We start from the raw sequence: 26,341 nt of genomic DNA on the forward strand, positions 1-26,341 counted from the left end.
CAAACCCTGCTGGTGCCGGAGCCGTGCTGGTGGCCCCGGCACGCTGCCACCCCCCGTGCCCGCTCCCTGCAGCCGCGTCCGCCTGGAGAGCGAGCCCTAAAGTGTTAACGGCGATTGGTGAAATGGCACAGCAGATTGCTACAATAAATAATTTACTGATATTTATAAATATTCAAATCAGCAGGCTTCAGAAATTGAAAGGGGGGGCTGAGCCGACGGGGAGGGGAGCGTGTGTGTGTGTGTGTGTGTGTGTGTGTGGAGGGGGGGAGCTGCCATTAATTCCCAGGCTCTCCAAATTCATTTGAGAACTGTTTCTCATTTCAAACAAATATTAAATCTTTTGGTGTCAGGCCTCCAAAATCAAGCACCAAACAGAAAGTCACCGCCTCCACGGTGACTGATGCCATCCATGCCTGCCACGGGGCCGGGTGACCGGGGGACGAGGAGCCCACCCGGCCACATCCGCGCCCCAACCCCAGCCGAGGGAGGAATTGCCATTCTGCCACCCCCAACACCTCCTCTTTCCATTTTCTAAATCCCACGGGAAAGCAAGGGATTGGCACAGGAGCCGTGAAGGTGCTGCTGTGCTCCTGGAAGCCCTGCAGGACCCCGCAGCCCTGGCTCCTGGCTTTCGCTCCTTGCTCTGGGAGGGAATTCGGTCTCGGAGGCTGAAGCAGGGGGTTAGGAGCCAGGAGCGCTGGCTGCCAGCCTGGTTTTCAGGCACGGCTTCACCCAAGCTCTCCCCAGCTTTCTGCGCTTTCGTTTCCCACGCAGAGGAGGAGGAATGAGGGCCATGACCCACCTGGCTGAACCCCACAACGCTCACCCGGTGCTTCGAGGTCTGCCCGGCAGCTCTCTGCTCTGATACCAGTATTACCCGAGGCTCCTCCACCCCGAGCATCCCGCTGACCCCCGAGCTGGCCGCGGGAGATGATCCCGCATCCTCCCCTGGACCACCCCACCGGTAACGCCAGGCTCCGGCATGGGGCGAATTTCCCCCAGATGAGTAATGGCTTTTCTAATGCACGGGCAGGCTGTCAGCTTCCCTACTCCCAGTGTTTTATGGGTTTAACTGAACGGCTCTGAACTCCCTAGTAAGAAATAAAGTTATCCCTCAGCGTCCCTTCTAAACATTTCACTCAGTGCAAACGGTGTTTAAGAAAAATGAGGACATATTTCTTCTTAAGGATGCAGTATCCCCCTTCAGAGGCCTAATTTATGCCATATATCACTGGCCAGGGAGAGGAAGGCAGCGCAGACCTCACACTAGGAGCGAGCTGGCCCGAGCGCAGCCCCGGTGCTGCTGCAGTGGTGCAAGGGGCCGAGGCTCAGGCGCTCCCGAGCCCGCAGCGGGCAGGACGGGCACCGGCTCCCCGCCACCCCCCGGCTCTTCGCAGGCTTTCAGCACATCTGCAGGGGGAAGGACGGGGCTAATCCTCGCCCGCAGCTCTTTAGGAACACACACCACAACCTCTTCCCCAGCAGGTCGCAAAACCTGAGCCTGAAGGCACCGTGATCGCGTCGGCTCCCAGCTCCGAGAGCCAGCCCCGGTGCTGCCGCTCACCCCGTGCCACCAGCACCTTGTCCCTGCCCGTCCCTTCCCTTTCTGCCCCCGTCCCACCGGGTCGCCGCAGCCCTGCAGCTGTCGGAGCTTTAGCCCAGCCCCGCAGGCTCAGCACCTCGCTGCTGCTGCAGTTCACGTGGTGCCGGGGGGACAGCACCGCTGCAGGGCGGCTGGATGCGCTTTCAGGAGCGTCCTGCAGCCAAGCCCGCAGTGCATCTGTCAGTGCTGAAATGTTTTCAGAGTTTCCTGCTCTTGGTGCCACAAAAACCTGTCCTCAGCAGCAGCGAGGACGCTCCCTGGGAGCCTTCTGTCCTCGGAGTCCTTTAGGTAACACCGAGAGGATCGGCTTTGCTGGTCCAGTTTCTCCTCCTCGCCTTATTTATTTATTATTAATTTTTTTTTTAGTCCAGTTAAAAGGTTTACTATCCTAAGTGGCCTCACTCAGCCTAAGTAACTCTATAAATCAAGCGGAACCGCTAACCTCGCGGGCCCACCATCAATCTGCCCACAGGTTGTGAAGAAAACCCAGGGGAAAGCAGCGGAGGGGCGAGGGGCGATGCCAGCCCGGCTGTCAGGGCAGCCCCATGCCAGCACGGGCTCACGATTGTGCCCACCTGGAGAGGAGACACGAGCCCCCTGCGATCGCCAAAAGGGCAAGGGGTGCAGGGAAGCAGCGAGGGGGGAGAGGGGGACCTAGGGAGAAAGCCCAGGGGCTGGTGGCCCCGTGCTGGTGATGTGCAAAGGCTCGGGGAGGACTTCTGGCAAACTGTTCCTCGCTCTGCTAACTCAGCTCACGTTTCCCCTCTGCCCATTTCAGCCCCAGGGGTTTTCTTTCCCTGCTCTCCCTCACTCACTGGTGATGTCCCAGTGCTGGTACCAGCCTCCGGGCATCGCCTGGGGAGGAGTTTTTTGGGGCAGGCCGTGGGAGAAATGGAATTTCCTTGCTCAGCACCACAACGGAGACCCCAGCCCCACCTTGCTGAGGTTTCTCTTTGCTGTCTTCGTGCAGCCCGTGCTGCCCCAGCACTCCTGGTGACTGCGGGGCAGGCACGCTGGCGGATGGCACACACCTCAGCCAGGCTTAGCGGCAAGTACCTGGTGCTGGGGGAGTAACCAGGAGCTGGGAGGGACACTGGGATACAGCCCGGGAAGGGAATCACCCCCAGTATCACCAGTCCCCCTTGGTGTCTGTCCCAAGACACTTTACCCAGCCCAAAGCCACGGGGAGCAGCTGATGGTGGCAGTAGCTGAGGGCAGGGGCTAAGCGAGCTCCTCCTGATAGAGGTTCCCTGCACACCCCAGGGATTTGGGAGGCTGCTGGCGACCTGGCCCCTGTCAGCACCCTAACTAACTGCAGTGGGAAGGCAGGAGCAGCGCCGGGAGCGGGGAGCCCGCATGCTTGTTGCACCACCAAGAAACAGAGGCCCAGAAAAAGTTCATTATCGCGGTCTCGCACCGCGGCTAATTCTGCCTTGCCTTTTGCTGCGCTTTCTCCTGGTCAGCAGGGCTCACCATCTTCTTCTCCCCCTGTCCTCGTGAGCCCATCCACGTGCACGTGCTCGCCACCAGCACCCGTTGGAGGGGACGTGCACACACCCTACAACGTGGCCATGCGGGCGCAGCACCGTGCGTACGGTGGCACACGCAACCCGGCGCTGCGGCACGCGCAACCTGGGAAGCTCCGAGCGCACAAACAGCGTGCGAAGGAAGGCACACCGACATCCACCAACGCCCTGCGTGCTCTGCAGCCTTCCAAGCACGACGTGTGCATGGCCACAGCTCCCCGCAGCACACTGAGTGCCGCTCAGCGAGCACCCACGCGGGGAGAGCCGGCCGTAGGAGCGCAGCGCTCGCGCGTGTTTCCCGGCCCCGTGCCGGGAGAGGTTTGTGCTGCGGCTGGTTGAGAGCAGACGGGCGGCCCCGGCAGGGCCAGCCCCGCGCCCCAGCCCGGCCCCGGTGCGCCCCCGGCCCCTGTGCCCCCCACACCTCAAGGCAAGGAGCGCGGCGGCGAGCGTCCCGCTGGAGCCGGCGTCCCCGCGGCGGGAGCGTGCCGGGCGGGGGGTCTCTGCCTCTCCCTCGCTCGCTCTCTTCCGCTCGCATCTTTTCATGAACTCTATTTCTCTTTCCTTTCTGAAAACAACTGAGCTGTAAATACTGTTTAACCTTCTTCCCCCCTTCCCCCCTCCCCTCCGCACTATAAAAACACAAATATGCCATAACTCAGCTGGCTCAGCCGCCGCGCCTCCAACATGCCCTGCTCCAGGCCTCTCAGGAAGGTCATAACAAACGACTTTCCGATTCAGTGCTCCTGAAATAATTTTGTGTATTAAAACCTGAATCTGCACTTTCTGGACCGAAAGCCTCTCTTAATTATGGCAAGCGTCCTTGGGATGGACAGTGATCCTTCACCGCGGCACCGCCAACCAACCGGAGAGGCAGCCGGCTGCCGGCTCCCCACCGCCGCCGCCCCCTCCCACCGCCACCCAGCCCACGGCCCCCCTTGCTCCCTCGCCCCCCCGCCTTCCCTTTGCCCAATCTGTTTTCAAAGTGTGTCTGTCCTTTATTAAATTGTTTTCTTTTCCACATTATCAGTTGCCATGGAGACCTCATCTCTCGGATTATTTGAATTTCATTATATCTATTGATTTGGGAGCATTTCATCTTTTTTATTGTTTTTCTGTCAATTTTCAAAACGAATAACCATCTAATTTGCGTCAGTGCTGATTATGTTTGTCCCTCAATAGAGGTCGGCAGCTGCGTCGGGGAAACAAATCAATGGGAAACCATCATAAACCTCCCCAGTACAATCTCCAGGATATGTGGGTGACATTCCACGCCTGCGAGGAACACTCATCATATCCAAACTTCTTTCTTTCCTTTTTTTTTTTTCCTTCCCCCCTCTTTTTTTTTTTTTTGTTATTTCCCCCTGTGGCAGGCTCCACGGGCCGGCGGCGGGTCGTGTTTAAAATCGTGTGGATTTTACACCCATCCATGTGCACTTCTGGACGCGTCGCATTTTCAGACAGGGAGGGGACCCGGGTGGGAAGAGAGGGAAGGAATTTTTTTTTTTTCTTTTTTTTTGGTAAGAAAGAAGGGAAGGAAAGGATGACGAGGGAAAGAAAAAGAGGGAAAAGTGGATCGGGATTGCAAATTGCTTACTATGTTTTTTTTTTAAATAATTTATGCAATTTTAAGCATTTATGTATAAATTTTTTAATAAGCCACCCTGGAGCAAAATAGCCATTAACATCCCGACGTCCTTCTGTCCAATGGGCTCGTGTGCAGGATCAATTTCCAAGAGTACTTTCCTTTTTTTTTATGACATGATAAAATGCTTTTAAAGCAACTTACACAAATATGGAAATTTTTTTCCCCTCCTCTTTTTTTTTTTTTTTATTCCCTCTTTTTTTTTTTTTTATAACAGCCTCCACTTATTCACCAGGGAGAGCGAGCGAGCGAGCGAGCGTGTGTGTGTGTGTGTGTGTGTGTGTGTGCTGGGGAGGGCAGTTGGCAGAAGGATAGACCCAGCCCTAACTGGAACGGACCTGCCTGTCCTTCTAACAAGGGCATAAACTTTCATTAGCGATGCACACAGTCAAAGGCAATTTAGGGAAACGCGCTGTACAGAAAAGGAAAACCTCAGCGTTTTTTATACAGCGGCTCCTTGGCTCCGTCCAGGGGGCTCTATCCTTGAGCTCAGCTCACACTCGCCAGCCAAAGTGACCCCAGCGGCCGGGGGGGGAGACGGTGGCCGGGCAGGGGACGGTGCTGGGGCTGCGTGGGGACACCAGGACCCGGCCCCTCGCCCCACGGCCACCCCGAGCAGCCCACTCAATGTCACATCTGGCCACAACCCACCCGTCCTGCGGGAGGCCCACGGGTATCTGTTGCTTCCACGCTTTGGCCCCTCCAAACCAACGCTCCCGGGTCCCGGCTGCGCACCCCGAGCTCCCCTTTGGGGCACCGGTTTCCACCCGGCTCTGCGCAGAGCGGACAGACGCGTCGCTGCTGCTCTCCTGTTTCCACAGGGTGTTGCGGCTCGTTATTTTCGCAGCTGGGACATGTTCAGCCTCACGCAGGAACCTGGAAAATGCCATTCCTAGCGGGACGGCTCCTGCCCACGGGGAGGGCTGCGGGCACGCCGGGGGAGCGAGGCGCCCCGCGGGGTCCGACGGCCGGCACCACGAGCGAGACACGAGGGCAAAGCACCCAAATCGTTGGGGCCGAAGAGCATCCGGGTTGAAGACCCGTCCACATGGCTGGTATTTGCTTTGACACACGGCCCTGCCGCTGGTTTCCTACTGCACGGCACTTGTAGGGGCAGTGCACACCCGGGGGTTTAATCCTTGCATTTTGCTGGGCCCCTCCAGAGCCCCCTGCCCGTGCACACTGGGCACGCACCTGCCCCACGGGCAACGCTTGGGGGCATTGGAAAGAGCCAAAAAAAAAAAAAAAAAAAAGAATAATAAATAATAAAAAAAAAAATCAAATCAAGGGGCAGGCAATGCTCAGCTGGAAAAACACAAAGTGCCGAGAACAGCAAAGCCAATCAATAATAATCACAGCCCCGGCAGCGGGCGAGGGAAGCGTGAACTGTTTTGGCCCGCTCCCCGCACGCTCACCCACTGGGGACACCACAGCCCCGAGCCCCACGGCGAGCCCACGGCTCCTGCTCTGCTCCCAAACTCTGGGAGCGAGGGGCTCTGCGGAGAGATTTGGGGCTCCTGGCACGGGGCTGGTGCTGGGGAAGGTCCCTTGCGGTCCCCAAAGGGATCCTGACACCCCGCATCCTCCTGCCCCTGCCCTCTGCATCCCTTCCCCTCCCAGCCCGTGCAAGGAGGGGACAGGCGAATCCTGTCGGGACACGGATGGGGCTGTCCCTTCCCCTGGGCTTGTGCCCCGAGCCGGGGAGCTCAGCGCAGCAGCAGCGAGGTCGGTGGAAACGGAGAGGTTTTCACATCATGTCCATCGCTCCACGCTGGCTGGTCTATAGGCAGCGCTAAATATAGCCAAGCCCAACCTGGAGGTGACTTTGGCACGGTGACACGGGGACACCGGGCACTGCACGGGCACCCTGTGCTCCCTCACCGCAGGGCAGACATCGATGGGCCCGGCATGGCCTCGGGGCCACCTGTGAACCCTGAGACACCTCCCTGCTCCCCTTCCCTCTCGGGGCTTATCCCAGTCCCAATGGTCACATCCAGGATGAAGCCCACCAAGTGCCACGGCCTCGGGGCAGGCCAGGAGGGGTGTGAGGGAGATGCCAGCACACCGGGCATAGGCAGGCAGCATTTTCTAACCCCAAAAGTCCATTTTTTTCCCCGGGACGCAGACCCTCTTATCTCTGGCGTGCCAGCATCTGTTTCAGCACAGCTCCTTAAAAACTTAAACGGTGGAGGAGGCGCTGAAGAGAAGGGGAAAGTCTCTCGTGTGGGTCAGAATAATTAGACGGAGCTCAAATTGGCTTTAGGCATCTGCTGCTGCCTCCGAGCAACAGCCAGCCCTGCTGCTTCCATCAGCATCTCCTGCCCGTGGAGCTGAGGGGACCGCGGGCAGGAGGAGCGCGGGGCATCGCTGGGAACGGGGCCGGTTCGGCAGCAGCCATAAAATAAAAGCTGCTCACCCCGCTGCCGTTAGGGCCGGGAGAAAAGAGGCCAGACAGCGAGATTGAGATGAGCCATTTCCCCAACAAACCCGCTTCCCTTTTTTCATTCGCTCCTTTCTTTCTCTTTTTTTTTTTTTTTCCCCTTTAACTGTCATTAAAATAACAAGTTTCTGTTACAGTCTAAACATTCCCACATTGTATAAAGGGTTATGTTACACCAGAGTCACCGCCGGGCCCAGTGTTTGCACAGAAACCTCACTGCAGGTCCCCCCTCCTGACGAAGTGACTTATTAAAGTTTAAACAGTAATTAACAGAACAATAAAAATAAAGGGATGTTTGGGGAGTCGTAGTGCACACAGGGTTTTTGGCAGTGCCAGCACTTTTCAGTGCCCTGCGCTGGCAGCAAAAAAAAAAAAAAAGGCTGTGAAAAACCAGGGGAGAGCTCGGGAGCTCCGAGCCAGGAGGGGGCCGGGGCCACGGCACGACCCCAACCCCGTGTGAGGGTGCAGGGGGGGCACGGGCAGCAGGGCAGGGGGACGGGGACTCCACCAGCCCTGGGGATGTGCAGCCGGGAGCCTCCCTGCGCTCTGCCTCTGCTGAGATTCCTTTGGATGAGCCCCCAGGATTGGGGTTTTGGGAATTGGGTCCCTTAGGGCATGCCTGGGCTTTGGGGAGATGGCTGCAGGGAGCCCCCAGGAGCTGCCCCGTGCTGGGGACCCCATGGTCACCAGCACGTGAGCAATTTTGGGGCCGCTCCTGCTGCAAGCCGGCCTCGTGGGGAGCCTCGTGGCTCACCGGGGCTCCCGCAGGAGCAAAACCACTTCTCCTCCTGCTTCCTTCCCGAGCCAGTCGCTCGCCTTGCCCAGGATGAGCTCTGGAGCACGTGGGCAGGGTTTCGGCTTAGGTTGCCGGCCCTCCCCGTTACCCAACACGCAGCAATGCAGAAAGATCTCATGTGAAGATATTTTTGGTGCCTATTGTAACGATTCGCCCATGTTTGCCTCAGCAGCTCGCGGTGCTCGCTGGCTGTCCCCCCGCGGGGTGACTCAGTGCGGCCCCGTGTTTGCTGCATCTCCCCCAGTGCCACCGCGCAGTTTGCAAACACGACGGCAGCTCCCTGCAGGAGGATCTCCTGCATGGTGTGAGCTCAGGGAGTGCTGCCTCCACCCTGCTCCCATCAAGCCTTCCCCCAAAAATCCCCTGCTCTGCCCTGCTGGGGTGCAGGAGGAGGCCGAGCCCCCCGGTGCTGACTCTGCTGGAGCTGCAGCCGCTCTGCCTGCTGCAACAGCACCCACACGGGATGCCCCAAATGTCCCCTGTCTCTCCAGGACACATCACCCGAGCGAGCACTGGCCCTGCACACTCATCCTGCACTGAAAACATCCCCAGACACCACTGACTTGGTGCTAGAGCAGTCCGGGCAGCCCATCCCTTCTCTTGGGTTCCTCTGCCGGTGCCCCCCCGATGGTGCACCCGGTGCCTTGTTTCTGTGGTGCTGCTTTAGGGCACGGGGACCAAGAAACAAGGCACGTTTGGAGCTCCTCGGACCCAACGGGGCTCGCTCTACCCCCAGCAGCTCAGGGGTTTCCATCTCTCCATTATCACCCGCAAATAACCACCAACACGGTTTATTTACCCCGCGGTCTGGGAAAGGCAACAGCTCAGCTCTTCAGCTCTCAAGAACCGGAGGAAAGCGTTAAAAATGTGACTTCCCAGGCAATTACCAATGGTGAGCTTTAATAAGCTGTTTTCCAGGCACCAAGGGAGTGAGGGACACGGGGAATCAGACGGCACAGGGCTGAATTCAGCCTGGTTTCAGGTGCAGCTTTAATAAGCCGCGAGGCGAGCCTGCACTAGTAGCAGCAGCCCCGCGAGCGGGTGCCATCGCCGGGTTCAGAATTAATGAAGCCAAGACCTTGGCAACCTCCCTGATTTCCCTGCGTTCTGGTGTAAATTGATAAACTTGCCTGGTGCTCCAGGGAGGAGGTGAGATGGAAGGAGGGGGACCCATGGATGCTCTCCGCCCGCACCCCTGGGTTCCAAGTGGGTCCCAGCGGATGAGCTGCAAGCGTGGCACGGGGCTGTCCTCCCCGTCCTGGGCAGCTTCCCCACCCAGGCTGTCCCCAAAAATTCTGTCCTCAGTCCTGCTCCTACATGGCCATGCACTGCAGGACCCCGGTGCACCCTGTTAGCACCCACCTGGGCTCGGCTGCTGCTTTCAGCCAGCCACGCCATCCCCTCTTCGCCCCAACCCTCCTATTTCAGGGTTTCTATTTTCTTGGTGGAAATTACGAGTAACTTGACCGGCTTGTTCAGACCTGCCCGTGGAGACAGTTCCTGCAGAAAGCCCCCGAATCCACCGCAAGCAGGGCAACCTCTGCCTGGAAGACGCTGGGGACTGGCGCCTCCAGCTCTGCCTCCTTCCCTCGCTGCCCACGGGGTGCACGGGGCAGCAGCCAGACCCTGCCGAGGGGCAGCAGCTCCACAGCCCCCCGGGAGCTCCAGCTCCTTGTGTCTCTGCTGTGCCTCGTCCCTGATCGTCTTCTCTTTGGAGGTTTCAAGGTTTCTCCGACCTGCTGTGAGCTGAGCTGCCTGTCTGCTCTCTGCAGGGCTGTGCTGGCCCAGACTGAGGACGAGCGGCTCACCTCCACCCCCAGACGTGTCAACCACCCCCGACGCTCTCAGCCCGGTGCCTCGGCTCTCCTCCACCAGACCCGCCAGGCTTCCCCCCCCCTCCGCCTGCTCCGCTGCTCATGTCACTCCGCGGAGCTCAGAGGAATGATTTCCCTAGCTGACAGCGATGGGAAAGCTGAGCTTATGGCTCTCCAACCCCACGCACATCAAACCGAGAGGAACGGGCACGCCACCCAGCTCCAAACTTCTCACCCCGTCCACCCGGCGCCAGGACACGCTCTGGCAGCTCCTGGCCGTGCTGGGGGCAGCGAGGGGCTGTGTGGTGAGCAGGGACAAGGAGGTGTGAAACAAGGAGAGAGGGGGCCCCGGGGCAGCACTCACGTGCATTTTCCTCAGCCATGTCTAAGGAGCCTTGCAGTCAGAACGGGGCACGGCTCCGCACGGGGGTCTCAAGCATTGTCACAAGGCAGAAAGAAATTGTGCACTTCTTTCCAACACGGTGCTCAGGACGTCTCTACAGCAATGCCAGTAACTGCCTGTAGGGAATGTTATGTTAGAAAATTATCTAATGCACTCTTAGTCATCTTGTCTTGCAATCTGCAGAAGGAAATAGGAGCAGCCAGCACAGTATGACCCCGCTTCCAGACACCACTGCCTTCAGATACCATTATCACTGGTAGCCTGGTCCACGTCCCAGAACTCGAGCTCCCTTTCAGCCAGCCGGCCATGGCATTATTGAGGCTATTCCCGATACTGCGTTCTGTGGTACTTGCACTTAGCACCGGGGATCGGCGGTGCCCCATCCCGTGCTCCCCGTGTCTGGCTGGGTGCACACTTTGGGGCGCTCGGCCCGCACCTAACGCTGCTCCTGCTGGGTTGCGGGGAGGGCAGCGCTCCATTTGGGGCAGCAGATCCCGATCCATCAGAGATTTTACTCCATATATCTGCAATGCCATGTGGGAACCAGCGCTCTACACTCTGGGTCTTGCCTCCTTTTTTTTTTTTTTTGTTGGAAAGGGCTTCTCACCACCAGCAGCAAGTCTGCTGGCACACTCAGCCCTCAGCACTATCTTCAATCAGGGCCGCCTAATTATACCCATTACGCTGATGAGGACGCACTGGCACGGCGCTACGCGTTCACGAGGCTCCGGATACGAAGCGGATCGGTGGCAGGGATGGGAACAAAGCTGGGAATCGTGGTGATGAGCTCCTCACCCACCACAGCATGGCCATGGATACACCACGTCCTGCACGCATCAGCCGATTTGGGAGCTGCAGGGGGGCCCCCACCCGGCCACCTAACGGGGTGGAAGTCTCTCTGCAGGGGCTGAAGTGTTTGGGGATGCTCGGGGAGCACCCATGGGTGCTGGCCCAAGGGCCGGGCACCCAGCTCACCGCATGGGTGACATCCAGCAGGCAGAGCATCGGGGCTGAGCCGTGGAGGGGATGGATCATCTGAAGCAGCTTAATCGCCCTCCCTGCATGCGGGTCCTCGCCGCGAGGGCCGGCCTGATCTGTCTGCGCATTAACCATCCCCTAGCACGCCAAGCCCGGAGATTTCCCTGGGCATCGGGGCCAGCCTTTGCCCTGCCCTCTCCCTGCCAGGTGCTGGGTGCCTGGGTTGAAGACAGGCTGCCGAATCCCTCGGGATTGAGAGTCATTACATAAACAATACAATAGGATCACGGCTGTAATTGTAAAAGCGCCTCGAGTCTTGGCACTGGAGGCTGCCGCAGCGAAGGCCTCTAAATGGAGACCCAAACAAAACAAACAAAAGCCCCAACTCTGTCAGCACTTAATGAACAATAATAAATAATAAATAATAACCCTGACAGCCGACCTAGCAAGGCAGATGTGAAGCACTGCAGTGGCTCGGAGGAAACGCTGACCCTACGGCAGCCGCCTTCCCTCCCCGTGTTGCAAAGAGTTGGGCCAAGGCCACCAGGTTCTTGTAGGGTTAGGGACAGGGGGAAAGCCAGGTCCCCGAGAAGAGCAGGCTCCCTCGTGGGATGTACGGAGCCGTGGCCCTGGCACCTCCCGGGCTCAGGACCTTCACTCTGCCTATTGCCGGAGCTCTCTTGAAGTGCTGACGGCAAAAAGAAGCAGATGGAGCTGAGCGAGGGAATCCAGGTAGGTGTGAGCCCTGAGCCTCCTCTTCCCAGCACCAGCACCGCCTCGACTCGGCGTCCCCACCCGTGCTGGGCGAGCCGAGCTGCGGCAGGACACCGGGAGCGCCACTTGGCAGGGCCGGGGGCTGGAACAAAGGGCCTAATTTAAGTGTTTTTATAACCCGGTGCTTGTGACAGTGGGTTTAGCAGTTGCCAGCCATCTGGAATAAAGAATTACAGCCACCTCCCCTAATCCTATATTGCCTAAACCCTAAAGCTGGTTATGGTGCAAGGATGAGGCAGCAGGCTGGGAGGAGGCAGCGATGGGAAGGGGGAGGGTGGAGAAGGGACCGCAGGAAAATTCTCCAACTTGTCTCCTTTTCCTGGGGGGTGCCAGGTGGTCCCAGCTGCACCAGAAGTAATTTTGCTGGGAATCGAGCGAAGACGGGGTGAAGGAAAACGGGGAAAGGGGGGGAGAAGGGAGGCGAGGAGCCCTCCACGCCCACAGCATCGCATGCACCGCACACACACACGCACACAGAGGCTTACTGGTCCGCGCAGGGCTGTCAGGTAAATTAGATCTGAAAGCTGACAATTTCTGACCATATTTCCTTGATTATTTCAAACAAATGCACACCAGCCGCTGTAAGGAGATTAAAGTGACATAAACGTCCCGAGTGGGAGGAGGGAGGGCAGAGAATTCAGGTCACCCCCATCCGTCCCCCATTTGACAGCCGCTATATCGCTATCCAATCCAATAAAAAAATCCCCCCCTTTTGCTTTAATTAATTTTACAGCTAGCTTGCTTAATTACTTTCAATCAAAATCCTCCTGCCATCGCAAAATTAGAGATGGTTGAGCTCCATTAGCCTAAATTCTTCATTTCCATATAGAAAGAGGCTCCCTCTGCAAAGCCAGGAGGGCTCCCTCCTGCTCGGGCTGCCACCGGACAGACGCCCGTCCCTCTGTCTGCCTCTGGTTCCTTGGGAGAGGTGGGGGAGAAGGAGAAACCTTCTTCTGGCAGCCACCTCCTGCAGAGCATCTCCTCGTGAGCCGGGGATGCAGGAGACCCCCTGCTCTGCCTTCCCGTGGCCACGCTGGGACGGAGCTCGGCGCCGTCACCGCGCGCACCAAGGGCATCGCCACCTCTGTTGGATGCATGGACAGGGTTTGGGGAGGATGAGGGGGCAGAGCCCCTTGGATCTGCCTGCTGGGTGCATGGAGAGGGTGTGGGGGAGGATGCAGGGGTAGATCCCCTTGGATCTGCCCGCTGCAGGGCTTGGTGCCTCCCCTTGGAGCCGCTGGCACCGGCTGCTACCCGGAGCACAACCGCTGCCCGCGGAGCCTCGGCGTGCCTCTAGCACCTCTCTCCTGCCAACCCAAACCATGAGCTGTCCCACTTCGGCCCGTCTCAGAGCAGCCCCAACTGGTCCCGTGTCCACAAAACCCTCCTGAGAAGCGCAGGGAGTGGCGGCCATAAAGCCGTGCGGAGCTGGCAGGGCGACAAGAACCCCAGGGGAGCGGAGAGGCCGGGCGCAGGAGCAAGCCCAGGGAGGAGCCGGGCGTGGAGGAGGAGCAGCAGCTCCTCTGCAAGGACTGAGGGCATCGGGAGGCATCACCCGGCCCACGCCGGTGTCACGCTGCAGCACGCGTCCCTCCCATCCTCCCCGCTCTCCTGCAGCCTCCTCCTTCCCCATCTCCCTACGGTTTTTACCAAAGCAATGGCTTTTGCTGCATTTTCCGGGGGCACAAAGCCCCGGGAACTGTGCTGGTTGCTCACCGTGGCTGGTGGAGCTTGGCCCTGGCTCCTGGAGCCACGGGGAGGTGGTGGCAGCTCAGGGGGTTCCCAAATGTGAGGAGCCCAGGGCCTGCCCGCCGCAGGGAGGACAGGTCAACCCCGCCCTGCTTTGCAGCAAAACCAAGAGGCAAACACAGACCTATTTTGTTTATAAGCTTAAAACTGAATCCAATGGCGCATCTACCTGGGGATTTTAGATTAAATGGTTTAAGAAACTCAAATAGGCTTTTTAATCCGGTCAAATAAAAAGAGCCCCAAAGAAGCAAAGAATTCACCCTGCCGAGCGAGGCTGACGCTGGGCAAGCGCGGCTTTCTTACGCTCCGCAACTCCTCCCCACCCTGGCATGGGACACGGTGTATTTGCCAAAATCTGGAAGCTCAGGATCCGCCCTGCTCAGGGCTTGGGCAGGCTTCACTTTCCCAGGGCCAACCCGCTCGTATCACGCTTTCCTCATCCTCTCGGTGTTTCCTTACGCCGCTGTCTGGGCCCTTCCCCCTAATACCTGGCAGCCCGCGCGAGCACGGTGCCAGCCCCGGCTGCAGCAGCAGCACCAAAAGCAGCCCTAGAGAAAGCCCCCAAACCCCCAAGCCCCGTGCCACGCGTCCATTTGGGCACTGCCTTTCCCATGACGACCTCCCCAAGTGCTGCACATGAGGCTGAAGAGCAGCTGGGGGCTGACGGGGGAATCACCTGGGCACAAGGAGGGGACACCAAGCTCTGCGTGCTCCTGGCGAGCTCCTAAAACTCCAGGACCACCACATCTACCTCCTCCCGGTGCCCCATCCCACTGCCTGGTCATCCAGCACCGTCCCCTGTCCCTCACCACCACTGTTCAGCCCCGGAAAGGCTCAGGAGCGTCCTTTGCCCTGCACGTGCCCCGCGATGAAATTCCCGACTTGTGTCTCGCCTGCTCCAATGCTCAGAGCAGCCGGGACAATAGAACAGAGAGGCCCTAAATCCACCAGACTCACCCTAAATAGCGATGGCCCATAATTTCGCCTGACATCCAGGAGCTTGTTATTCTTTCCCCTCGTCGCCTGGCTGGAGCTGTTCAGACCCATCAGTGTTATTCTATGCATTAAACGGGGGAAAAAAAAAAAAAAAAAAAGAAAAGAAAAAAAAAAAAAAGGAAAACCACGACCCAACAACAACCCGGAGACTTTTCCAGCTTGGTCGAGGGGGTGGCATCCTCGGTTTGGATGGAGGGGTAAAAAAAAAGGGGGAATTGATGCCTGAAACCCAGAGCAGGGGAACAGCATTGGGGTCCCGCTGAGCCCCCCAGCACCTCCTTCCCTCTGCCCCCAGCCCTACACGGCTGCTGCAGCCCGTCCCCGCTAACCACAGCACGTTGGGGTTGGGGTTTTTGGTTGCTTTTTTTTTTTTTCCAGGCCGGTTCCAGCTGATTAAGGACCTGCAACAGGATGTAGGGATTACAGCGAACCTGGCTCCGGATCAGCCGGGGCGCGGAGCCAACGGAGCGAGCGAGGATTGCCCCCAGCCTGGCTGCCAAGCCGCCACTCGTCCTGCTGCGAGCCTGCGAGGGCCGGAGCTCGGCGCTGGAACCAGGCCCCTGCCCTCGCTGCCTCTGCCGGGGAATGGCCCCAAGCCCACGCTGAGAAACGTGCCCGCAGGACGGGATGAGGGGATGGATGAGCTGCGGCTCACGGGGCTCGATAAAGAGGGAGAAATCCCCTAGGGACTGGCTCGGCGTGCCCTCAGCCCCGGTGATGCGGTGCGGGGAGCGGGAGCTGGCCGTGCCGGGGGATTCCCCGCCCGCTCCCGCTCGGCACCGCACGGAGCTGCCAGCGAGCCTCCCTCCCGCAGCAACACAAGGCGAAAACGCTCCGGGCTGAGTTTTTAATCCAGGAAGAAGTGATCAGGGAAGGCAATCATCTCAGCTGGCACACGGAGCCGAGCAGGGGCTGGCTTCTGGGGAGCCATGGAGAGCAGAATCAGCTCCGAGGACACTTGGGGGCCTTTTTTTTTTTTATATTTTTTTTTTTCCCTCTGCGAACACTGATCCCTGCTGGGACCAGCAGCAGCCCCCAGCACCTTTCTCAAGCGCCTGTCACTGCAGTGCCCAGCCACTGCCATCCCCACGGGGGACATCTCCCCGTGCTCGGCGTCCCCAAGCCCCTCGTGGCCAGGTGCAGGAGGGCTCGTGGCCACGGGAGCAGCCCCCGGCTCCCACCTGGAGCTCTCAGCCTCGAGCCCTGCATTCCCCAGGCCCAGCCAAGCCCTGGCAGCAGGGAGAGGGTCATTCTGTCCGTCCATCTGTCCGTCCATCCAGCAGGCTCCTCGGCACTGCCCACCAGACCCATCGCAGCGGAGAAAACTCCGGAGTCAGCTCCTGCCGGCCTGGGGCTGCGGGGGGAAGGCAGGGCTCGATATTGCAAGCGCAGGCCGCTGGGATACCATTGAAAGCTGCTAAATATGACCAGGTTAGCACTTTAGTCTTTAATGGCAGGTCACCATTAATAAACCCAGGGCCCCAGGGTGCAGTACAGAGCCTCCCTCCCCCCCCCCCTCCCCTCTCCCCGAAATACTCATTTCATTAACTGCACCGCGCGCGGCGCTCGGCACCTGTCAGAGGTTCGGCAGCCAGGAGCTGGCCCTGGGTTAAGGACGGCTGGCGGCACAGCCACACGCTGCCTCCTGCCCTCCTGCCCCTCCGGGAGCCCCACCAGGGGAGAGTGAGATGGAGAGGGCTGTGCTCGCACTACGGGACAGATCCTGCCCGTGGGGATCCCCCCAGGACACGAGGTGAAGGCGGGGGCCACCAGGAGGATGGGGAAGGACGAGGAGTTAAGGACAGGGCTGAGCTCCACCTGCTTTCACCGTGACACCGGCGGCTTCCTGGAGGGAAGGTGGGAGGGGAGGAGGGACAAATGGATGCCCCAGCTGCCAAAAATCCCACAGCAAGTCTCTATTGATCTGCCCTACTTGGCAACTCGAGCTGCAGCCACCGTCTGTGGTGCCGGATCGATACAACCTGGGCGGACGGGGCGGGAGAGGCACTTTTATGGGAAGGCGAAGCCTTCGGGGGGAAGTATTTTGATTTTTAGAGCGCCAGCAGAGTCAAGGAAGAGAAAACACCCGGGCTCCAGCTGCAGTTTAGCTTGGAGTCGCTTCAAATACCTGCTGAGCCCTTTGCACCGGGGCCCTGTGACCTCCTCGTGGGCGCTGCCCCAGCCCCGGCCTCGCTGCCCACCCACCGCAGCCCCTCGCCGGCCCCGGGTGCTCTCAGCACGGACATGAGGGGATGGGCTGGAAGCCATCGAGACCCCCGGGAGCTCCTTGAGGACCCTCCCCAGGGGCCAGCAGCCAGCTGAGACACCCACACGGAGCAGAGCTCCGTGTCCAGATGCCCCCTGCCCGCGGCACTGCGCTCACTTCGTGCCCCGTACCAGCAGGGCAGGCGAGGGGAGGTTTTCCCATCCCAGGGCACGGGCACCTCGATCCCGTGGCTCCAAGGAGAGGCGGCCACGAGGGGCCGGCACGTCGGGTGTCACCTCCAAACGCCCTTCGGACGGACAGGCCGGGCGAGCGGGAGGGAATCTGCAGTTGTTCCGAGGCTTCTCGCTCAGCACAACAACTGCTGCGGTCCTTTTAGCACAAACCCGGCAACTGTTCCCAAAAGCACGGCCTGCTCAGCTCCCGGACATTAGAAAAAAAAAAAAAAAACAACAAGCAACAAGCGATCTCCAAAACGCCGGCTTCTGAGTCAGGGCAAAAATGTTATTAACAAAAACATCACTCAGGGGTGGGACACCTGCTCCCTGACAAGCAACTGGCCCGGCTGCCCGCGGTTAGCGACTTACATCAGGCCCCAAAAAGAGCCGGGGAAGGGAGGGAGAGAGTGGAAAAGAACAGACAGAGGGAGGATGACAGCAGCGGGGAGGCACGGAGACAAAGAGGAGCGAGAGAAGGGGAAGCAGGGGAAGAAAAGAGCAAGTGCGAGAGCATGTGAGAGACGCAGCAGCAGCGGGGGAAGCGGCAGCGCTGCGAGCGGCGGGCGCGCAGCCCGGGGAGGGAGCGCGGGCGGGAGAGAGAGCGGCTGCGAGAGGCTGTGCATATGGCAGGGACAGGCAGGGAGGAAGAGAGGAGTTAGGGAAGGAGGCTGCGAGGGGAGAGAAAGCTCGGCAAGTGTCGGCAGGAGAAGCAGGGAGGGAGGGAGGGACGAAAGGAGAAGCGCAGGGTGGGAGGGGAGCGTGGCGGAGAGAGGGGCAGCGAGGGAAAGGGGCGCTTGGGGTGGGGAGGGAGGGTGGGAGGGCAGGGGGGGAGAGCAGAGGGGACGGGAGAAAGGGACGGAGGAGAAAAAAGGAGTCAGAGAAACAAACAGGGGGGAGGGAGAGAAAGATGTCTATTAAAAACCTCAGTGCATAACACAAAATGTCAGGGTTTATAGCTTCATTCTTGGCATTGCTGGTACTGAGAACCCCACACAGAAATGTCACTGCTTGTCATGTTTAATCACCTGCTATTTGTTAACACCTTCGCTGCGAGGAGTCTGCCCCTCACCCCTTGCAGGCTTTCCTTTTGGAGGAGAAACCGCGAAAACACGGCTCTGCCCACGGGCAGCGTCAGCAGAGCCCAGGGCCAGGGGCACGGCGCCCTCCGTCCTGCGGGGTCCCCGGCCGGGCTGCTCGGGGACACTCGGTGCCATGGGGCAGGGCACGGGGCAGGGGGCTGGTCTGCACCAGGAGACGCTGCTGGGAGACCAGTGAGGCCAGTCTGCGGGCTGCAGGACAGGGAATGCAGACAGGAGAGGAGGGGAGGCTTGGCGAGGCTCCTGGCCCTCCTCGCTGCCCCCCCGGCCCCGCACGCCCACCCCGTGCCGAAGGGATCCGACACACACACGGCTAACAAAATCCCCGAAATCCCTGCAAGCCTGGAATTCTCCGATCTGTTTGCTTGAACAGCAACTGTCACACGAAAGCAAACATCCAAAGCTGTTAAACGTGCGGCTGCAGTTCCTCGCCCTGGCACTCGCGCTGGTGACTTTGCTCCGGCTGCTCTCAGAGCCCCGGCCCCCTGCCCTGTTTTTATGCCATTTTCCCCCCCCTGTCAGGCTGGCTGCACGCTGCCTGGCTGACATCACGGCACGCTGTGAGGGGAATTACTTCGAGGTCATCCCTAGACAAGGCTTTTCCCGACTGTCTCATGCACCCCAACTGGACAGGAATCCACAAGAGCAGCAGGGCTCACCCACAGGAGCGGGAAAAATCTAATTCTGTGCTGAAAATAAATAATTTCTCCACCCAAATTAAGAAAAATTCGAAGATGTGCGTGTAAAGGTGACTAGTGCAGCCCTCCCGTTTTAGCAGTGCTGTCTCAACACAAATGTGGGCTCGGCTTCAGCACGCTCCTCGCCCCACGCTCCCAACTGCTTAGCTCAGTGCGCGCCGCGTCGAAGTGCTGATGCCAGTGAAGTCAGACTTCCCCTCTTGGAAATTAAGAGAGTTTGGGGAGCTGAAGAAACGACACTACGAGGAGCTGGGAGGGGAACCTAAATGGGCCCAAACTGTCCTTTGGGCACGCAGACCCCCAAAGGCAGCGGAAGGTGCCAGGAGCCCGGGGACCCACGCAGGGGTTTCTCCTCCTGCGATGCTCGGAGCCGCATCGTGCCCAGCTCGACGGGGCAGCTGCACTGCTGGCTGCAGCTGCAGGGCCAAGGGGCTTCCCACTGCTGTGGTCATCAAGACACTAAGGACACGCTAGAGGAACATCCCGTACAGAAAAAACAAAAAAGTAAAACTGCTGCAAGCCAGCTTGTTTTGCTCCTGCCCCTGCAGTACGGTTTTTAAAGGCAGCTGAGATCTTCCAGTAGGGAGGTGGAAAGGCTGGAGCCAAATGCAGCGGTTCTGGAAGCCCAGAGCGCAGGCTTTACACCTCGGTCTCCAGCAGGGATGCGGCAGACACTCGTCCAGAGCCCGGTGACAGGGACACGTGCCCCTGCCCCAAGGACCCGCGAGGTCCAGGAGCCACCCCGAGTCCTATTCTGGGAACGGGAACAGCGCGCAGGCCTCCCGCTGGCCTCGCGCCAAGGATAAAATTCACCCTCCTGAACGCGGGCCAAGATGAGCTAAAGTGACTACTGACTTTTGTTGCCCAACTCGAGGCACCTTAAATGGGCCTATTTTTCAAAGTGTCACTGCTCGGCACGGCCGAGGACCGGGCCTCTCCGGGACGTGTAACGCTACGTGGCCAACCGCCGCGGGAACCCAAAGACCCAAATATTCCCAAATGTTCCCCACCTTTGCGACTTCTCCCAGCCCATCCAGGCCTTCTGGATTTTTTTTCCCTTCTCCTCCTTTCTCCTGACTTTTTTCTTTTGCAGCTTTTTGTGAATTTCTCCTAGCTTTCCTCCCTCTCCCCCCCCTCAAGGTCACGCCGCTCATTTCCACGTTGAATATTTACTCAGCGAGCCAGGTCCTTTCACAGGCGCTCACCACAAATATGCTTTCTGATAAAGTCCGGAGAAAAGAAACTATAAAACCCAAAGCAATGGCAGAAATAAATAAGTTAAAAAACATATCCCAACAGGGCAACGTGGGGCTGTAAGAGGGTAAGATAGTGCAACAGAGGAAGCCAGCAGGTAAAACCCACTTGGAGTGGGTTTAAGTCATTTCCCTGCATTTCCATGATTATTTTCTCGTTCTCTTTTCTTGTTTGCTTTTCCTTCCCCCCCATCCAGAGGCAGGACCCCTCAGCCCCTGGGTACACGCCTGTTTGTGCCCCCCACAGCCAGCCCCCCCCCAGACAGGCAGTTTTCAGCCACACGAAGTTTGCCCGTCCTCCCCGTGCCGCCCCCTGGGAGCAGCCCGCACCGAGCACACCGCTCGTGCCCCACTTCCAGGAACTGCCGGGCCCTTCGCGGGGACATGGAGGGAGTCCTGGAGAGTTATTTTTGTGCTTAATTACTAAATCAGCTGACAGAGCCATCCCCCAGGCTGTCTGAAACGAAGAGCCCATGCCCGCCAGCCCAGGGCAGCTCTCCAGAGCCTTCCTCACTGCTCCGAGACGCGGCGCATTTGGTGAGCACCCAGCGCCAGAGAAACGAGATTTGGCCAGCACGAAGTGATTTGGAAAATCCCAACCTAGGACTTAAGAGCATCCAAGGAAGTTTTTTAATTACTCTTAGCAACATCATTTCAGCCTCCAGCTGGCCATCTGGGTGGGCAAACTGAGAAGTAAGGCTTTCACCCCGCCTGCTCCCACTGTGCCAAGAGCAGGGACCGAGCTCCCCGGGCGCATCCACACCTCTCCAGGGAGCCCGGCTTCTCCTGCAGGCTGCGGGATGCCCAGGACGGTGCCCACTGTCGTGCCACAGCAGCGTGTGTTTTTTGGGGTCCCGAGCTGCAAGTGCACGGCCGCAGTGCTTTGAGCAGCCTGTGTGCCACAGCAAACCGTGCAGAGCCGCGCTCACCGGGACACCGGCACCGCTGGCAGCGGTCGGAGCAGGAGCACGGCGCGGAGCTATTCTAAGAGCAAACGTTTGGGTCCTCCAGCATCACAGTAACTCAACAGAAACCGCAAGTTACAAGCGTTTCCAGACGGTCGCAACCCTGGACTGACACGGGCTTGCAGCAACGCTCTGACTTCAAGTGCTTGCTGCTAACTCGGCGCTAGCAGCGCGGGGCCGGCGAGCGCAGCCCGCTGACGGCAGCAACGCCGCCCTGAGTGGCAGCGCACGAGGGCAGCGTGGCGGGACGCTGCCGGGGCGCGTTGGCAGCCGGTCCCCTGCCGAGGTTGGGAAGCCAGCCGGGTGTCACCACGCCACACAGGCTCCGGCGCCCCTGCCGCCTCCCTGGCACGGCCGGTCTCGTCTCGCTGCGTGCGGCTCGCCCTCCCTCCCTCCCAATGCGCACATGGCTTTAATGTTTTTATTACCTGTTTGACTCGCTGCCTTATTGCTTCTCCTCTTAATGGGGCTGTAACCGTGGAAACGAGGAATAAACGGCCACCAGAAAATGAGATGATTAAACAGGTCACCCTGGCAAAACAAACTCCGTGCTCGCACAGCCCGGGCTGCGTACGGCGCGGCTCCTGCCCGGGGGGCCGGGGGGAGAGGGCGGCGGGGCCGTGGCGCTGCGGGAGGGAGCGCGGCACCCACGTGCCTCCCCGGGGAGCAGCGCGCTCGGCCCCAGGGGGACGATGCTCCGCGCCGCCCAGGGCAGGCGTGCGAGAAGCAGCAAGGTTTGCTCGGGGAAGGCAGAGGAGAGCGAGGACAAGACGCGTCCATGTAACTAGGGAAAAAATAGCAGCTATTATGAATATAAATAGGCTGGACTGGAATCAAAACACAAGTCTGAGATGAGTTGCTGTCCTCTGGTGTCCCCGCTGCTGGCGCTGCCCATGCCTGCTTGTGGCAGTCCTGGTGGGGCACAGACCCCCCCTGCCTGGTCGTCCCACGGCCCCACGGCCCCGCTCCTTGCTGCCAGCGGGCTTGTTGGCCAAGCTGCTGGGACAGCAGGGCCCAGCCAGGCCCAGAGGCGATGTGGGACATTGTGGAGCAAGTGCCCGGCGTGTCCCAGAGGTTTCGGGAGGCAGGGTTTGGCCACATCCCTCCCGAGGATGCAGGTCCCCAGCAGCGAGGCCGGCAGAAGGCAGGGCGGCCGCGTGCGTCTGCGTGCCCCGGGGGGCTGACACCTGAACACCACCTCCCTCCCTCAGCCAAGCCGGGAGGCAGACCGAAATGTTGTCGAAAACAAAAATAAAAACCCCAAAATAAACACACCGCAATCAAAAAAGCACGATCCCAAACCATCATTCAAAGCAGCCAGGATCCTGCCAGCAGCCCCGTCCTGTCCCGACCTGCCCGAAGCCAGACTCGCTGGGTGCTGGCGGCCTGGGAAGAGCAGGCTCCCGGCACCACGAGCAATGAATTCAGCAGAAGAAAACTGGAACGGCAAAAGCCTGGCGAGGTGGAGATGAGAGACAACTGCTTGAAGCGCACAGGCGAGCGGTTGTGTGCTTTCTTTCAAAAAAAACAGCAGGTGGTTTATGAAAAGGGCCCTATTCTTTAGCGTAATTTGAGCCATATTTCATTGTTTGATAGAAAAATCGTAATATTCATGACCTCCTTTAACTGGAAGAAGTTCGCTCGTCTGAATATCAGCCCACAGACAAATCGGGAAATGAAAAATACAGAGAGCAAGATAATGGAGGGGAGGTGGAGAGGGGAAAAAAAAAAAAAGGGGAAAGGAAAACCAAGGCAGGCTCAAAGGTAGAAAGGGAAGTCCAGGAGGGTGACAAAGAGCAAAGGGACTGTGGGAAGGAGGAAATGAAGGAGGACATAAAGGAAGGGTGTTTAGTGAGAAGAGTTACATAGAAAGTCTGAGAAAAGTGAAAGCCTGAAAACGCAGCGAGAGGGAGCTTTCTCTGAAAGTTTCCAAGCACATGGCTCAACTCTGCAGAACCTCCCGAGCTCCTGTTGCGAATATTCAGATGCTGTTCAGAATATTCAATCATGAACCAAAATCAGGCCCTCTCCCCAGCCTCTGCTCCCCCACCCTCTTCCGACCGGGTCCTCCTCTGCTAACATCTGCTGCCTGCCTTCGGGACATGCAGATGGTAATTACTGCAGGAGCAGCTTCCTCTCCTCTCCCTGCTCCAGCGGGGCCACTCGGAAGGAGGCTTCGAGTTGTGGAAAACCTTCGAGTTGTGGAAAACCTTCGAGTTGTGGAAAACCTTCGAGTTGTGGAAAGCCACCGCGCGCCCCCGCCCGTGATGCTGGGGACGCGGGAGCCGGGCCCTGATGGCACAAGGGGTGGGAGGAGGGTGAAGAGATGAAGATGTTTGTCTACAAAACACAGAGGGAGGCTCGGGGAGAAGCTGGCCGGAGATGTGGAGCCACCTGCACTGCTCCTGGTCGGGTAGAAGGAGGGGGCAGCCCTGGGCGGGGAGCGGATTCATCCCGGCACGGTGCTGGCAAACGCCGTGCGGAGAGGTGGAGCCGCTTTAATGAGGAGATGCTTCTATGACTCAGGCCTCAAAGGGATCGGGACTTTATTATTTTATTTTTCCATAATAAATTATGCCCTGGGATGCCAGGTCCCGCCGGGTTTTTCTGGAAAGACCAGACAAAAGCTGGTGTTGCTGGCTGGCTTCTGACGGGTTCCCAGCGATGGAAGCTGACAGTTCCTGCTTCTGCCCCTGCCCTGGCCCAGCCAGTCCCGGCGGAGGGGCCTCGCTTCCAAGGTGTGGAGCCTCCTCGTGGGCCCACCACAGCCCCAGGGCCACCGAGGTGCCCGTGCTGGGTGCTGCCAGGAGCAGGCCGGGCTCTCGCAGGGCCCCGGCACCGCGCCCCGGCTGCAGGGAGGAGCGCAGCGCCCGACCCGCACCCAGCGTGGCCGGCAGCCAGGCCTCCTCGCTTATCTCCATCACTGGAGCGCCCAGCCCTGGCTCTGGGCTGCTCAGGGGAGGGTGATTCTGCCCACTTTATAGATTAGGGAGTTATTCATCCCACACCGAAGAAGCCTCAGACTCTGCCGCGTCTCGCAAGCCTTTCTGGAGCTCCCTGGGTTGGGGTTGGGCTGAGCTTGGCCCCCGTTCAGCCCAAAGCCTGGCTCTGCAAAAATCCCCTGCACACCCACCCGCCTGCCCAGTGCCAAGGCCACCAGTGCCCGGGGACAGGCACCGTGCAGGGCAGTGCCCGTGCCCGTCTCCTCCTGCTGCCGACGCCGACCCGCTCCTCGCCACGGTGCCGCAGAGGAGCAGGAGCGAGGAGGAAGGCGATGCCTTGGGCCAGCACCTGGAGGAGGCAAAGTTCAGCCCCAGAGCAGCCCCGGTGCACGTGAGTGTCCGGGAGCGTGGACGTGGGCGAGCGGGGCCGGGGTGACGGGGACGTAGGTGTTGGGTGTGGGGAGCACCTCCAGAAACGCTCCAGCGCAGCCCGGTGTTTTTAGTGATTTCACAAGAGGCCCTGCTAAAATGTCACCTCTCCGAGAGCAAAACATGTGCACGGAGGTGAATCACCCTTTCACACCCCAAAACCAAGAATGGGTGGCAAAATTCTCTAGTGAGGCACCAAATCCTCAGGGGATTGCCACGAAGTGCACCCGGTGACTTCAGGCTTCCCATCCTTTTTCCTCGTCTCTGCTCCTCCCCACCCCTCGCTCTCCCTTGCCAACCGACCCGGGCTGCTCAGCTTTTATTCCCAGCATGAAACTGCCCTAGGACTGGAAGCTTCAAGCAGTTTCCCAGCCTCCAGAAATTTGCTGGTTGTGTTTCTCCGTGGCAAAGCAAACAGTCGCTCTGGTAGCTGGCCACCACACCTAGCTCCCAAGTGCCACGGAAGAAAATCCCGAGAGAGGCAGGAGAGGAGGGCAGCAAATCCACAAGTGAGCAATTCTTTGGGAAATCCCAACAAGCACACGTTATGTGAGCGAAGCACATGGTTTTGGTTCGCTCTAACTACTTTTCCTCCGAAAGGCTCGGCAGGATCTTTTACTTTCTGGGCTCAGCACGGGAACAAAGGAGGGAAGAAGAGGAGAGCAGGGGCCAGGACCCCTTGGCTAAAGCCATGCAGAGGAGGAGGAGAAGCCCCCGGGGAGCACCCCCAGCCCAAGGACTGTCCCCATCCATGGAAGCTCTGGGTACCCCTTTGGGACCCTCTTGTTCCCCCCTGGCCTTGCCCCCAGGTCCTGTTCCAGCACCCAGCCGTGTCCTCCTGCCCCCCTGCACCCCTCGGCCGGGCTGCAGCAGGAGGCCGATGGCTTTCCAGCCCGCAGGATCACCAGGATCACAGGCAGCAAGTTTTTCTGCTGCTATTGCTGTCTGCCTCCATCTCCCCCGTGAGAGGGAACGGAGCAACAAGGTCCTGGTCCGAGGGGCTCTCAATCCTCAGAATGGATTTTACCTGTCTCCGCCAGCCGCCGCCATCTCTCACCCCCCATTGCTTCCTCCCCAGGGAAATCAGCCTAAAAGGGGCTAATGGAACAATGTCCCTCTCTCTCCCCCCTCTCATTTTCTCTCTCCTTTTTTTTTTTTTATTAGCATTTGTGGAATTTATTCCCAAACTCTCCTAATCTTTCGTACACAACCATTTGATTTGCATAACCCAGCCCCCTCTCATAAAAACTGGCTGCTAGTTTAATTAAAAAATGTAAATTTGCTGTCATCTCGGGGCCTGGTGAATTAGGACGACATCGGCATTTTTTATTGCTGAAGACGTCCAAATTGATCCCGTCCGCACTGAACCGGAGGGGAGGAGACGGAGCCGCGTGGGACTTTTGGCTGCAGGTCCTGCCCCTCCCCTGCTCCCAGCCAAGCCTCCTCTGCCCCCTCTTTGCTCGCCGAGGTGCAGCTGAGGACGAGGCGGCCGCTGCTTCTCCCAAACCCCAGCTGGATGGGCCAGAGCGGCCTCGGCAGCGTCAGCACCCCCGGGAGCTGAGCCCTGGGTGGCACCGGCGCTCGCCAAGCCCTGGGAACGGCGGCGGCGGCCCTGGGAGGGAGGGAAGGCGCCCAGCCGGAGGTGGGAGACGCAGCACCTCCCGTGGGACTGTTCATTACTTTCTGGAGACTTGCAGCCGAGTTTTTCAGAGGGAAACCTAAATTGCAGGCTAGGCGGCAGCCGAGGGGGATGAGCTGGGGGCAGAGGGAGAGCCACAGAGGCCACCGGGGCTC

At 59.2% G+C, this 26,341-nt stretch overlaps 1 protein-coding gene across 6 annotated transcripts in view; it reads right to left on the reverse strand.

Annotated features, from left to right (window-relative positions):
- Positions 1–26,341, reverse strand: part of CASZ1 (castor zinc finger 1) — a 168,699-nt gene that overhangs the window by 49,054 nt on the left and 93,304 nt on the right. The window contains exon 2 of one of the 6 annotated variants that reach the window (XM_082777114.1): positions 10,186–10,340. The exons of the other annotated variants lie outside the window; for them this stretch is intronic. Within the exon in view, the coding sequence (XP_082633240.1) occupies positions 10,186–10,204 (19 nt within the window). The 5' untranslated portion in view covers positions 10,205–10,340. The remainder of the gene's footprint in view (positions 1–10,185; positions 10,341–26,341) is intronic. 6 annotated transcript variants of the gene reach the window in all.

This window comes from Aythya marila, assembly GCF_965140915.1.
Source record: "Aythya marila genome assembly, chromosome: 21".
Lineage (NCBI taxonomy): Eukaryota > Metazoa > Chordata > Aves > Anseriformes > Anatidae > Aythya > Aythya marila.